The sequence below is a fragment of the Psittacula echo genome (genome assembly GCF_963264785.1).
Source record: "Psittacula echo genome assembly, chromosome: 4".
Taxonomy (NCBI): domain Eukaryota; kingdom Metazoa; phylum Chordata; class Aves; order Psittaciformes; family Psittacidae; genus Psittacula; species Psittacula echo.
This window is the reverse complement of record NC_137738.1, coordinates 56457278-56471954: the sequence shown is the minus strand read 5'-3', so window position 1 is coordinate 56471954 and position 14677 is coordinate 56457278. Positions and strand designations below refer to the sequence as shown.

Below are 14677 nucleotides of genomic sequence, written 5' to 3'. Positions count from 1 at the left end.
CAGTTAAAATTGTGTGAACAGCCTGTTCTCTATAAAGCACCAGCAAGGGTTCTGCAAGCTCTTAAGTGGCCCCAGGTAAATTATTTGGGCATTAGTGGTAAGTAGAATCATGTGGTTTATGACAAAAGTAAGTTTGACATCTCCACATATATCCCTTTCTGTTCATTAAACTGATTTAAAAAAAAAAAAAAAAGTATTTGAGAGAATGGAAGCTGTATGGAATTGGGGTATATGTGTATGTCTTTACAGAAAAACAATTCTTCCAGTACATTTGCTAAATAAAAACATTATAATTGTCTCTGTGGTTCTTTGATTAAAATATTTTCCAGCTACTGAGCCAGTTCTGAGCACTGTATTCACATACGTAAGCCCTACTCCAGGTTGCAATGCCTGGATTTATCTAAAGAAATTTGGTGCATTTAGTTTGAGCAAAGATTTAGAACCCTGGTTAATATCTGATCTATGCAGTCAGTGGAGAAAGAGAGCCTTCAGATAGCTATTTGGTCCACCTAAGACCTTGAATCATCTTTTCCCTAATTGCAAAAGGCATGTAGGGTAGTTAATCACCAACTTCAGATCACCCACTTAATTGCTTAAGGTGAAGGGAGCTGCGCCTGGAAAGTGTCATCCAGTATAGCTCTTACGTTTGTAGTCATGCCTGCTGGAAGTATGACTAGATTGTGACAGGCTGTGTATCACTGGGAATCTCCTCGTTTCTGCCTTTGCACTGTGATGACATGAAGACAGGCAGAAATAGCATTGGGGTTATGTTCAGTTCCAAAGACACTGTTGGTTAGTTTTTCAATATTAGGTAATACTAATTTTGAAATAGGTAATATTATTGTCAATGGAAAACCAAGATGCAAGTACTATTGCAGTCTTGTATGGCCAGGCACATCCTTCCACTGGCAGCCAGTGCCATAAAACTGCCCCAGGATAATTCAAGGAGTTGTTATGCATTATAAGCAAATTATCTATGCTTGTGTATCCATGCCCTCTTTGAGGACAAAGGAAAATAAAGAGCTGTGGTAGCTTTCAGCCTTTATCAGGCTAATGTCAACAGTGGAGTTAATACAAATACTTCACTTTATTTCACATCTATGCACATGTACACTGTGTCTATTTGCTATTGCTTTGAGCAATCAGCTGTAGAAAACCAGCCTATACTCTAGAAAGCTTTTGAGAAATACCTGCATTTCTTGGTCTGCTTCGTAACGTGGCATCTAAATTCTAGTATGGGATTTGTATAGTTATCAAATGAAACTGAAGAATTACAGAGATTAGAAAGCAAGGTGTGGTCATGCACATTAGGTCTCATTTACACTACACTTCCCTGCACTATTTTAGCAATGCAAAAGGAAAAAGGTGGCTGCAAGAGCTGCCCATACTCACAGCCAGGTCTTAAAGCAGCTTTTAAAGCAGACCAGCATTCAGATGAATAATGCACATGTGGTGATGGGGTGAAGGGAAATGAAATGTCTGAACCAGTCTGTTCTCCTGAATAGAAGACCAGACCCATTTCAGCATGAAGTGGAAATCCAAGGGTTTTCAAGCCTGTGCTTGCATCTCATACTTTTCTGTTACAGATTTATGAGTTTCTTACATATGACTGTCATTACTGGCCATTCTGAAGTGCACTTAGGTAGATGTAACTTCAATTCAAATAGGGCAACTGAAGTTTGCTTCAACTAGTGATGAAGCCTAATTGTGCTGAGTATATTTCAGATACAACATTAATCTTGTATACTTTCTGACTTATTCTTTTCCAGGCCAGAGCCCTTAAAAAGTCCCTCTCCAATGGTTGTGCTTTGTTTCCATTCTTTGCTGCAGTTCTTCATGTCTCTTTCATTCTTTATCGAAGATCATAATTTTTAATGAAATTTGAAGTAAACAGAAGGATAGATGGTTCTATGCCATCAGCAACCAGCAACCCAGGCTGCTGGGTAGAAGTCTCTGTGTCACAAGGAAGAAACAGTTCAAGTCCTCAGGTGGCAGCATACACTGAAAAATCTTGAGCTGCCCTTGCTTTACTAGACAGTGTGGTGAAGAAGAGCAGGTAAAAGGGGTCAGCTCAGATAGCCATACTGGCTGGTGGGAGGCCTGGAGAGGGTTGGTGTTCCTCAGTGCCTGCTGACACAAGAGAGGATGCTGTCCATGCCTTTGTGTCCTTTGAAATACAAGAGAGAAGCAGACTCAGTGACCCTTATGTCCATGGCAGAGGCACTTTGCGCTAGTTTCATCTTGTATTGGGTATACTCAACAACTTTTGAAATGTGTCTGTATGGTACTCAGTAGTGAAGTTAACTTTCATTGCCTATTTTAAAGGGAGTTACAACACTGAACTGTTTCTGGCACATGCCTCTGCTACCATTCTTATTCTCCTTCTTTTTGGTTTCTAAAAATGTTAATATCATGCATCTCCAGCTGCAGGAAAAGATGGCTATGCTATAACTGAGTGTATGTGGATGGGTTCCTGTAGTCATCTGAAACACCGCTGACTTCATTCAATTTCTACTCAATAGCTGATGTTCAGTCATGCATGCTTCATTTCAGGGCTGCAGTCTAAATTAGTCTAAAGTTGGTTCAGTGTACTCTGACCAAACTGAATGGAAATTCAGCCCGCAGGTAGCTGTGTATATGTGAGGGTGAAATCTGGTTCTTAGATTTTTCAATGATTTTTTTGAGTCCAGCTAAAAATCAGCTGTGTATGTTATATGCATCATTGTAACTAAGGAAGCAAAGGGAATGGAGCACATATTGCCTCATTTTTTAAAACTTGTAAGATCAAAGCTTATTCTGAAGGATTATATGTCTGAAATACATCAGATTCTTCTCTTGGGCTATGTACTTTCCCCTGATGAAAAGCTTTTCTTCATATTTGAAAGCATATAGTGATTAGAAAATAGTTGTAGTTCTGCACTGGGACATTTTCCCCCACTGGAGATGTCGGAAAGGGGCATACTACCATGAACTGCAGAACTAGTTAATTAGTTAAAGTTTAAAAAGAGGAAGAATGATTAATTGAATGATAAGTACAGAGCATAATTTGTAGCATACGATCAGATAGCATGAGGACACACACACAAAAGGTGTGGAACAGAATAAAATCCCAGCTATTCAGCAGTTCCAAGACAGCAAGATATGATGGCATAACCTGAAGAAAGCAAGAACACATAGAATGCAAAACATTTATAATAAAAGTATAGACATATTTGGGGCTTAATGTGCAAAAGTTATTTGCAAAGTAATTTTATGGCCTTTCATTTTCCATAGTAAGTGAGAAAGAGTGAGCTTTGTTTTCTTAGAACTTCCTAGTTGTTTGCCCAGGGTGATTTACCTGATTTCAAATGCCTCACTAAGTCTCCATAATTTCATCATAAAACCTGACAACTTCTACCTTTCTAATCCTATGAAAATACCATATATTTTCTTACAAATTCAGCAAATATTTTTCACATAATCCACAACCAACACTTTAAGAATCACTCAAGACTTATTTATGGCATGTATAGATTGAAGACGAGTTTAGATTGACCAGTAAAGCCCTCACACTGCTGGTTGCTGTAGGGCACTTGGGCTGGGTTACAGGACCCTCTCTGTTCAGGAATGAGATCTGTAGTGGACCTATAGTGTTAAAAGAGCAGCAGTAAATTATAGCAAGAGGAAAAACAGTGCAGTTGGCTTGTGTGACTCTGTACCACAGCTCACCCATCAGAGCCCCCTTCAGAGCTACACTTGGTTTTGCAGACCTGATTCCTTCCTACCCATTAAAACCTGCTTTCAGCCAAAACTGCAAATAAATGTAATGCCTTAAAATAGCAGTATAATGTGCACAAATGCTTGTAAGCTGTACGTGTGCAGTCACAGTGCTATTTCTTAGGCTGCTGCTCTGCTAAGTGTTAGTACTACTAACAATTTATGTGGTGCCACTGAGCTGTGTGACACTTCACAAACATGTGAAAAGACTGGTTCAACCATAAAGTCAGAACAACTTCCTCGGTTTCACAAACTGAGGTAATGGGCCTCCAGAGGAGGTCAGTCCACCTGGAAAGTAGGTGCAGATCTGCTTGCGGACAAGACGCCCACTAGTTAAGTACCGATTTCAGCTGGAATGAGACAAAAGGCGTTACAAGAATTTTCCTAGAATAAAATGACTTTCCTGTATGTCTTTCTGAAGTGGGCACAGAGAAATGCAGCTTACAGCTCTTTCACTTGAGCAAGCAAATGCAGTTGTTATAAAAAGAAAACCAGTGCTGAGGTGCTCTTTTCTATTGCATCCACAGATGCGAAAGATTTTAAATTAATAGTGTGAAGAGGAAGTTCAGCTTAATAAGAATAATTGCAGGAATTTGGGACAGGATGGGCCTTGGTCAGAGCTGCTAGAACGAGAATGATTTGTAGAAAAACAAAACCTGCCTTTTGCTATCCCAAACAAATAGCGGATGTCTCCCAGCAAAAAAATAAATAACCAATTGTAAGGACTTACTAACATAACTAAACCAAGATCTTCTCAATAGGTATTGGCAAAACCCCCAAGCATGCATGCACACAGACACACACACTGCGTTTAAGACCTGCATAAGATTCTGTATTTGATACAACCACAGAACTAGTTAGACAACAGCTTTTTGCACGTAGATAATGCTTGAGAATCACTCAGCTGCAAATGAAAGGATAGAAATGAAAACATTAAGGAGAAACTTGATTAAATGTTAAACAAGTCAATTTGGTTTCACCTGATCCTTTCATTTTAATAAAGTATATTTCAAAATGAAAAGATGTTTCAAATAACAAAAATAATCATTCTGTTCTAAAAATGTTCATGTTTTTCATTCTGACATTGTTTTCATCTCCCTTGGAAGGCATGACATTTAGTGCAAATCAAGGCAAAACCAACCATTAAATTGGAATTCTCTGTTCTTTAACAAAATACTGTTTTTCTGAATACTTTCCCATTAATGCTTTACAGCTGTTGCAGTGAGACAAGTGTTAATTTAGATGGCAAGAAAGCGCTGCTCTGGGACAGCAGTGCTCTGAGGTGAACAGGGTGTCAAAAGCAGCTAGGTGTAGGGCTCTGCACCCCCTGCCCTTCCAGCTCCTCCCGCCCAGGGCATCCTCCAGCCCCTGGGTCAAGAGGCTGCCCAAAGGCTAGGCTCAGCCCAGCCATGGCTAGGCCCCACTCAGCTCCTGGCACAGCTACTCCCCCACTTACCAACCAGGGTGGTCTCTTTTCCCTCTCCCACCTCTTCCTGTGAGTATTTACTGGAAATGTGTTTGCTTGGAGTAGAGGGTTAATCCTTTTCCACACAGAGCTCCCCTCCCTTTTTCCAGGAAGCTTGATCCTGAAATCATATTTTATTACAGATAAATAAAACACTGCTAAAATTAGGCTCAGAAAGAGAAGTAGCAGGGTTTCTTGGCTGTACTCTTTCCCCTGTGTGGTCGTTATTTGCTCCAGATAGGGAGCTGCTGCTGGTCGTTAGGTTTCCTTGTTAAACCAGTGGTTCTCAGAGGCAGCCTATGTCCCTGTCTCCATGATGAGGTGCCTTTGCAGTGATTTCACCTTGCTTCTGTTAGTTCTGCCGTCCCCACATCTGCTAAAACTTTCTCAGACATGGTGAATTCTGGTTTCAAGGTATGCTACTCATTGCCTCTAGCTGCCTCTAGGTAAAAATCAAGGCAAGAATGTTTGCCAATAATACAAAGTTATTCTGGATATTTAAAAACAAGCCTCTGCTTTAAATGACTGCAGATATACTTTCTTTGACTGACTGACCAGAAAGCAAAACTGCAGGTGAAATGCAGTCTAGAGTAAGTGGTGTTCAAAGCAAAACCAAATTCTGCCTTCAGACACGCATTAATAGACTCAGAGCTGACTGAGATTACCTCCCAGGACTGAGACTGTTTTATTATAATACACAGCTGACTAAAATATCAACTCAGTGCTTCACAGATGATCAAAAAGCAATTAAAATTCTAGAAATTACCTTGGCCTGCTCAGCCTGCATGGAGGCCTCATAGCAGCTTTCCAATATCCGAAGGGGGCCCTATAAAGATGCCAGAGAGAGACTCTTCATCCTAGACTGTAGAGATAGGAGAAGGGGAAATGGGCTCAAGTTTTGACAGGGGAAGTTCAGGTTAGATATAAAGAAGAAGTTCTTTACTGAGAGGGTGGTGAGGCACTAGAATGGGTTGCCCAGGGAAGCTGTGAATGCTCCATCCTTGGCAGTGTTCAAGGCCAGGTTGGATGAGGCCTCGGGTGGCATGGTTTAGTGTGAGGTGTCCCTGCCCATGGCAGGGGAGTTGGGACAAGATGATCTTAAGGTCCTTTCCAACCCTAACTATTCTATGATTCTATGAAAATGAAGTCATCTCAGTATGTCGTTGTAGCAAATTGTGATTCTGCTGCACCTGCATTTGCAGTGCAAATCTGGTATACTCCACATTTTTCCTCATGTGAAAAATGATACCTGAACCCTATAGAATGGCTCTGGCGGCAACATGGATTGAAAAGAAAAAAAGTATACAAAGGTATACATCAAGAAAGGAATAACTAAATACATTAGGGACTTCTTAGCCTGGAAAAAAGGGGCTATGATAAAGGTGTACAAGATCAAGAGTTGATGGAGACACCAGGATCAGATCCACTGTTTTGTCTCTTCCCTTCCAGAACTAGGGGGCATCAAACGGCGTGGTGTCAGGTTTGAATGAAGGTTAAGCACACTTGCTATATGATGGTTTGAATGTTACAAGTCTGCGTGGGTTGAAACTGAAACCAGACAAATTTACAGAAGAAATATCTCAATGGGTGTTAGATGCAAAGGAAATCCCTGAAATGCAGATTCATGGGGTGTGTGTTCCTGATCTTGTTTCCTCTCTCCCTGTGCTCCTCAGTGATCTGCTGTAACCTAGAGGTGACCAGACTAACTGGTCCAATCCAGTCTGATTCACTCTTGCTGGTTTTCCTTCCTTTTTGAGTTATGTCTTTAAATACGATTTATTATACAATTCTGCTGCATAATAACAAAGCAAAGTCTCCTCCAGACCAAGCCAAGCATTTCAGTTAGTGGCATTTTGACTCTGCAGCAGCAGCTCCGTGCTGAGCACAGCAGCCACCCACAAAACCCTGCCTGCTCTGGCACCCTCCATGCCATCTACTCAGCTGCCCAAAGAGCTGCAAAGAGCCTTTGGAAGGTTTAAATTACTCCAAAAGTCCACTGAAAGTAGTTTAGCTTCTCACAGAGTTTTGACAAGCCATTCTGTTTCCACCATGCTTGGTTCCTGCAGCCGTGGGTAGAGCATGGAGCGATACAGGCAGCATCACACCTTGCTATCTTGCCTGAAGGAGCCAGTACCAAAATCAGGATGGCACAGCTGAAGGGAATGTTTGTCTGAGCCTGAGATGAGGATCTAGCTCTGTGCCATGATAACGCTCAGGAAGAATCAGTGCAGTATAAGTTACAGCATTCAAAATCCATCAGGATTATCATAGTCCTGATAGAATCATATAACCATAGAATAGTTAGGGTTGGAAAGGAACTTAAGATCATCTAGTTCCAACCCCCCTGCCATGGGCAGGGACACCTCACACTAAACCATGTCACCCAAGGCTCTGTCCAACCTGGCCTTGAACACCGCCAAGGATGGAGCATTCACAACCTCCCTGGGCAACCCATTCCAGTGCCTCACCACCCTCTCAGTAAAGAATTTCTTCCTTAGATCCAAACTAAACTTCCCCTGTTTAAGTTTTAACCCATTACCCCTTGTCCTGTCACTACAGTCCCTGATGAAGAGTCCCTACCCAGCATCCTTGTAGGCCCCCTTCAGACACTGGAAGGCTGCTATGAGGTCTCCACGCAGCCTTCTCTTCCCCAGGCTGAACAGCCCCAACTTTCTCAGCCTGTCTTCATACGGGAGGTGCTCCAGTCCCCTGATCATCCTCGTGGGCCTCCTCTGGACTTGTTCCAGCAGTTCCATGTCCTTTTTATGTTGAGGACACCAGAACTGCACACAATACTCCAAGTGAGGTCTCACGAGAGCAGAGTAGAGGGGCAGGATCACCTCCTTCAACCTGCTGGTCACGCTCCTCTTGATGCAGCCCAGGATACAGTTGGCTTTCTGGGCTGTGAGCACACACTGAAGCTGGCTCATGTTCATTTTCTCATCGACCAACACCCCCAAGTCTTTCTCTGCAGGGCTGCTCTGAATCTCTTCTCTGCCCAACCTGTAGCTGTGCCTGGGATTGCTCTGACCCAGGTGTAGGACCTTGCACTTGGCATGGTTAAACTTCATAAGGTTGGCATCAGCCCACCTCACAAGTGTGTCAAGGTCCCTCTGGATGGCATTCCTTCTCTCCAGCGTATCAACCGAACCACACAGCTTGGTGTCATCGGCAAACTTGCTGAGGGCGCACCCAATCCCACTGTCCATGTCACTGACAAAGATGTTGAACAAGACCGGTCCCAACAAAGATCCCTGAGGGACACCACTCATTACCGGTCTCCAGCTGGACATTGAGCCATTTACCATAACTCTTTGCGTGCGGCCATCCAGCCAGTTCTTTATCCACTGAGTGGTCCACCCATCAAATTTTTGTCAAATTGTTGTCAAATTGATGCACCCAGTCAGGCCAGAGAGCTCCTGGTTCATGCAAGAGGCAGGTGATTTCGACTCTAAAATCCCAGATAAGTGGCAGAGAAGATGACAGTGACCATCAGCTCCCAGTCCAGCTGCACATCTGTGTGTCACTAGAGCATGTGATGACAGCAAACTACCACACTGTCTACATCACCTCAGAGAACTTCAGCTACATGGCTGTGAGCAAGTAACAAAGCTTCAGTTTCCTTAATTCTGAGTGCCAGTTCACCTCATCTAGATTTAGACATGGCAAACCTTAGCTAGGATCTCCCCCGGCGCATGATTGAAACCTATTGGCTCTGAGAGCAAATGTTTCTCAGGCAGCCCAGTCTTCCAAGCCCAGCAATCCCTTCCAGATATTTGTTGTACATTATGCAAGCCTTCCACTTCATGCCATCTGCTTAGTTTCTGATGATTCTGGGTGGGATTTTTTTTCTGGGCCACAAAGCTATCACTACCTGCTATGGAGGAGGGAGTCCAAAGTCAGATTCCTGGCAAATGGCACCCTGGTAACTGGAGTTTCAGTGGAAACTACTTGCTGTGCCATTTTATTCACACTGAATCTGTTGCCTCACTGAAAATCTTCACTAAAAGATGATAAGGTTTAATCCATTGCTAGTTACAATGCATGGTGTGGACAAATACAAACTATTTTTTTACAGAATCAAAGACAAATCTTTGTTGCTTTGATGTTGATTACTGGGGGGGTTTCCACTGTGGTCTCCACTTAGAATCATAGAATCACAGAACCATGGAATGGTTAGGGTTGGAAAGGACCTGTAGCTGTACCTGGAATTGCCTCGACCCCGGTGTAGGACCTTGCACTTCAGTTTGTTGAATTTCATGACCTTGACAGTGTGCAGTGAGCCTTTTCTGTTTCCTCTAAGAGCTGCTTCATGACTCACTCATTGCACCACTGCATCACCATTGCCAACAGAAAGTGAAAACTCTGCAAGCTTCTCTAAACTGGGGGTGGCTTCAGGATGGCTTTATCTTTCCGTTTTCTGACTGACATTTCACTCTCCTCAGAATAAGAGAAGGCAGAAAATGAACACCTTACACAGGGCACTGGATTTCTGCATCCGCCACCAGACTGTTCTGGGTTACAGCATTGTGTCCCTGCTGACAGCTGCTATGGAGTACATCTTCTCAGCTGTGGTGTTCAAGTGTCCCTGCAATTCTGGGAACATGCTGTATGGCTCTGTCTTCCTCGCAGTGCCTGCATTCATCCTCTTCCTGCTCGGCTACATGACGAACCCCAGGATGTGGCACCTGCTGACTGGCATCTGCACTCCGGAGAAGAGCTGCAGCTGCAGCCCTGGGGAACCTGTGCTGGCTGCTTCTGCGTGCTGCTACAGGCAACAGCCAGAGCTGTGGTGGCCCCCCTCACCTGGCTCGCAATGGCCCTGCTCAGAGCCAGCTTCTATGAGTGCATGGCCAGTGGGAGCAGCCTGATAAAGAACCTCATGTGTAAAGATAAAGGAGCAGAGTGCCATGAGATGCTGGTCAAAATACCCTGTGATGAGAAGTTATCGGAGAAGATATCGAGTGAATCCCTCAGCCTTCAGGCACAGTCCCAGGTAAAGCCTTGCTGCTCTGCTCTTCATCCTATGGGTTTCAACCCTGGCCTCTCAATGGGTAGGGTACACAGTCCCCCTCTCTCACACTATATAATTATTAAAGGTACACAATTCGCAAAAATTCATGTGTAAAAAACCACTACCAGAAAAGTAATAAGTGTGTATTTGTGCTATTTATTGGTTTCGGATGTTTGCATGGCAGTTGTTTGGCACTGCAGTTTACAAAACTTCTGTCAAAGCTGGTCAGGCAACCAGTCTAGACACCAGAACTTTGCACAGCAAGTTTTCTTCTCATTTAACTTAGGCATGGTGCCAGTTCTTCTCTTTTTCCACTTCTCTATATACCTCAAACTTCTGTAAGCATTCGTTAGCTGAGGGGAAGCTCAAGTCACAAATAAAGAGGAAACTGATGTCTCCTTGAAACAGACAACTGGCAAGTGAAACAAATGACAGCTTGACTACAAATTTCAACGCTTGAACATATTAATAATTTCCTAGAACAGTTAAAACAGGTATTTATCTTGTTAAAGTGTTCTTGTGCTGAGGGCAAGCTACATGATCAAAAAATCAGCACTTGTGGGTGTAATTATTTGTCTGAAGTGAAATGAAGCCCCCAAATTTTGGCAGCACTCCAGTCTGATTTCTAGGTTTGTTTGGTCATTATTGAATAGAAAAATCAGGTTTTGTCACTTTTTCTCATGAAAACATTAAGGCTAGTTCCTGGAGTTAAGTTTGTAAGAGATTCTAAGTATTTAGGTTTTTATAAGTTCCTGTTTAGTACAAAAGCGTATTAAAACAATAAAAATTTTTACATAAAAAAACAAACAAACAAACAAACAAAAAACCCACAATAAAAGTGTTTAAATTACCATATTTAGCATGCTTCTCCTCCAAGAAAAAGGTGGGAAATGGGCAAACTCTATATGATGGAATTCAGGAAGGAGCAATATCAAGGAAGACTGACTGTAACTGGTGCTACAACGAAATCTAAAAGAAACCAGTCAAAAAAACCCAGAAAAAGTGTGACACCACTTTTATTAGTGACCAATATTTTTAATATCTGATTTGCTTCCAATAAAATTAAGAACAAACAAGAGCACAACTCATTTTTCTTTAGCACTTAATGTTTTTCACTCGAAAAAAAAAAAAGCCTGAGGTGAAAGTGGATGCCTGGAGCTTCCAGCTAAGTACCACTGGGTACCGGAGGGACCAGCATCTTCTAGGACACCCGCTTTAGGTGGGGCCTCTGAGACTTACCTAGGGATGTTGAAATCATGCATGAAACAAGAATGAATTCCCATATTTGATAGTCAAATCCATGTCCTGCATACAAGCACACAGGACACAAGGCTATTTTTTACAGGCTCAGATAGGAGGGAGAGCAGTTACTTTCCAAGAGCAGATAAAACACAGTCAGCAGGTGTAGTTCACAGCACCAGAGGTGAACAGAGTGATTCTGCACCCTCTATACTGTAAATGCGACTACAACTGCAGAAACTGCTGGTCAGTATCTTGCCTTTAAGGTTAAGAAAGCTGGATATAAATGAGGAAAGAACTTCACTTTCTCTTTTTTTGGTATTCATCCTCAATCCAACAACCAGCTCAGGAGTGCACAACCTTTTGAAAGACTAGCTGAACTGTGTGCATGGGATCCCCTCTTTCCTCAGCAAGCAGGCTGTTACAGGCACTCCAGGGTGGTTTTGTTGACACTTTTCATGTCTGCTTCAATGTTAAGTTCTATACTCCTACATATGACTGTGCAAACCCACCATTAACTCGCCTATCTGTTTTCCCAGCTGATAGGATGGTTCCTGATTACCGCCATCATGACTGTGGCACTGATTGCGAAGTGTATCAGCAGCTGCTGCTCCCCATTTAGCTATCTTCAGCTCAAGTTCTGGAAAACCTACTCAGAAAAGGAATGTGAGCTCTTTGAGGCCACAGCTAAAGAGCATGCAAGCAAGCTGTCAGAAAGAAATGTGAATTGCTTTTTTGAACCCACTGACCCAGCACCGTTTCAGACCCCCAGCAATGAAGACTGGCGGAAGATTTCATTTTTGTATGCTTTTAATTCACAAGAGCAGCATTACAGCATGCTACACAAGTATATTAACACAAACAGAGGAAGCAACGTCAGACTTGGGAAAGGAGATCAGAATCCCACTGGTTTAGGATTTGTGAATGAAACAATTGCAAGTCAATCAGGGTTTTAATGAAACAAATCCTTTGCAATACTGGCAATCTTTCAGCCCTACTGATATGAGTCTTATTCTGTGCTCTTCTTGAAATCTACGCAAATTGTATGTAAAAGCTAATAGTTGTAACCCTCAGCAGATTTGTTTAAAAATGCACTTTACTACTTTTGCTTAAGTACATTTAAATAAATACATTTGTCATGATGGAAGTTTTCATATGTTGCTGTTCATTAAGAACCGCATGTGCAAAATAATCATCATCCACAAAGATGTCAGCATGTACTATGTCAAATTATTACCAAACATCTTGGGGGCATTTGGCAGCTGGACTGACAATACCAAACCTTTGTACTTGGCAGTATCAAAAAGAAAAAATGGACTGGAAGTTTTGATGAGAAATTCATCTTAGTTTATTAGCTCTCACTTGACAGAGTATCTTTCGTGGGAGCTTAGCGCAAGCTCTAGACTAAAATACTTACTTTCAGTCAATTGGTTTCTCAAGGCAAGGACTGTATTTTTTAAAACCTAGGAAGCAATCAGCATTTTGGAACTACCTGTGCATGTCAAAGGAATCCATCAGAATGATTTCAGCTGCTTATACTTTCTACAGATGAGCAAAAGAATTCCAGCCAGTTCAGTTTTTCTCTGAAAAGCTGTTTGTTTAGAGAGCACTCTAGAGGCGAGTCCAGGCTGTTCCCAGAAATCTCTTTCTAGATAGTAAACTCTAACTTGGAAGCTATTCAGACAGACAGAGAGAAATACCATTAAGTTGTTTGTTACAGACATTTTTCTAAGGAGGAAAGAAGGGAAGAGCCTATTTTTACTAGCTGAATGTAACTTGCTTGGAAGCTTGATTCTTACTATAAACTGAAAATATAACACATAAAGGGAAAACAAGATCTAATTTTCTATGTAAAAAACAATTTCAAAAAGCATTCATTTTGTCACAGAGTCAGTGACTTGCTCAGTGCTCTTTCCCTTCTAAGAAACCTGATGATAATAACAAGTATCCAACTTGTCACTTGTGCCTCCAGAAAGCATAGTTCAGATAAAAATGTTCCATTTTACCTCTCCTATTGAAGAGTTCATCTGTTCACTGATATCTAAGGAAAGGTAAAACTACTGTGGCGTAAACGGGAATAAATGGGAAAGAAACGGGAAAGAAACAATGTCCCGGTCCCACTGCAGTCAGTGCCAAAATGTTCCTTGTTGCAGCAGGGCCAAGAGTTTACCTTACAAGTATAATAAAGTACTTCAGGATAGACCTAAAAGCCTGCAGAAACAAACCATGCCTTATTTCATCTCCTGATGAGAAAGTGCAGTGAAAACACCCTCAGAATTCACATTAATCCTCTCAGCTGCATCTGGTTGGGGAGTTGCTACTACATCACAGAAGCAACTGCCAGGGTCTCATTAACAAAGCTATCTTGGCTTTCCAGGGAAGACACAGAGCCAGCCTTTCTAATTGAAATCAGTAAGGAAAGTCTTCAAATGGGATTCCATATATATCTTCAAGTTTGATGGCAATGTTGGCAGTCTATTTTTCACTGATAAAGTGACTTTTGGGAGAAGGAAAGTATTATGTATAAGGATAGAAGCAGGTATTTATATATTGGTTTTGCATGCAGTCATGTTCGCATTTTTACTTTTTTCTCACCTTCATGTAACACTCATATCTTCTGTATGTAATTATATTTGTAATGAAAGAAACTGTAGAGATAAGCTTAGCACATTTGTGAGTGCTCTCTTAGATACCTTCAAAAGAAGAAACTACACTAAATTGAAACATGGAGGAACACTTCTGTGAATATGCTACCAAGTGAGACAAGCAAGAGCTGTGTGTGCATAGGGTAGTTAATGTCAGCAACTAATGGTATGGTAGTGTTGGTCACTGTTTTATTCATTGTTTATTACCATTTTTCTAACTGACGTTTACTTACTCCATCTTTAGAACACAATGGATGAGGTGATCCAGTGCAGGAAGAAAATACAAAAAAAACTAACGGCAAAATATGTGTGCATTGAGCATGTCTGCCCAGCACAGAGAATAATAATAAAAAGAGAAGAATATTTGGTTGGTAGGATGTTGCTGGAGAAAAGAAAAATGGCCATGGCCTTGTAAAGGATCTTTTTGTGGTCAGCCAAAGTCACAACATGTCCACCTCAGCCAGCTGGGCATAACCAGCAGGTAGAGAAATGAGGCAAATTCTTTAAGACCTTCCAGCCCTGACTGAAGGGAAAAAAAAAGTTAGCGAAATTTTCTTT

General features: G+C 41.9%; 1 protein-coding gene across 1 annotated transcript; it reads left to right on the top strand.

Moving 5' to 3' along the window:
• Positions 1 to 9684: 9684 nt before the first annotated feature.
• LOC308220110 (calcium homeostasis modulator protein 6-like) lies at positions 9685 to 12430 on the top strand (the record flags this gene model as incomplete). The annotated part of the gene is given in 3 exon segments (XM_080615896.1): positions 9685 to 9946; positions 9949 to 10217; positions 12014 to 12430. Coding segments are annotated over 3 exon segments (948 nt in total).
• Positions 12431 to 14677: the final 2247 nt, after the last annotated feature.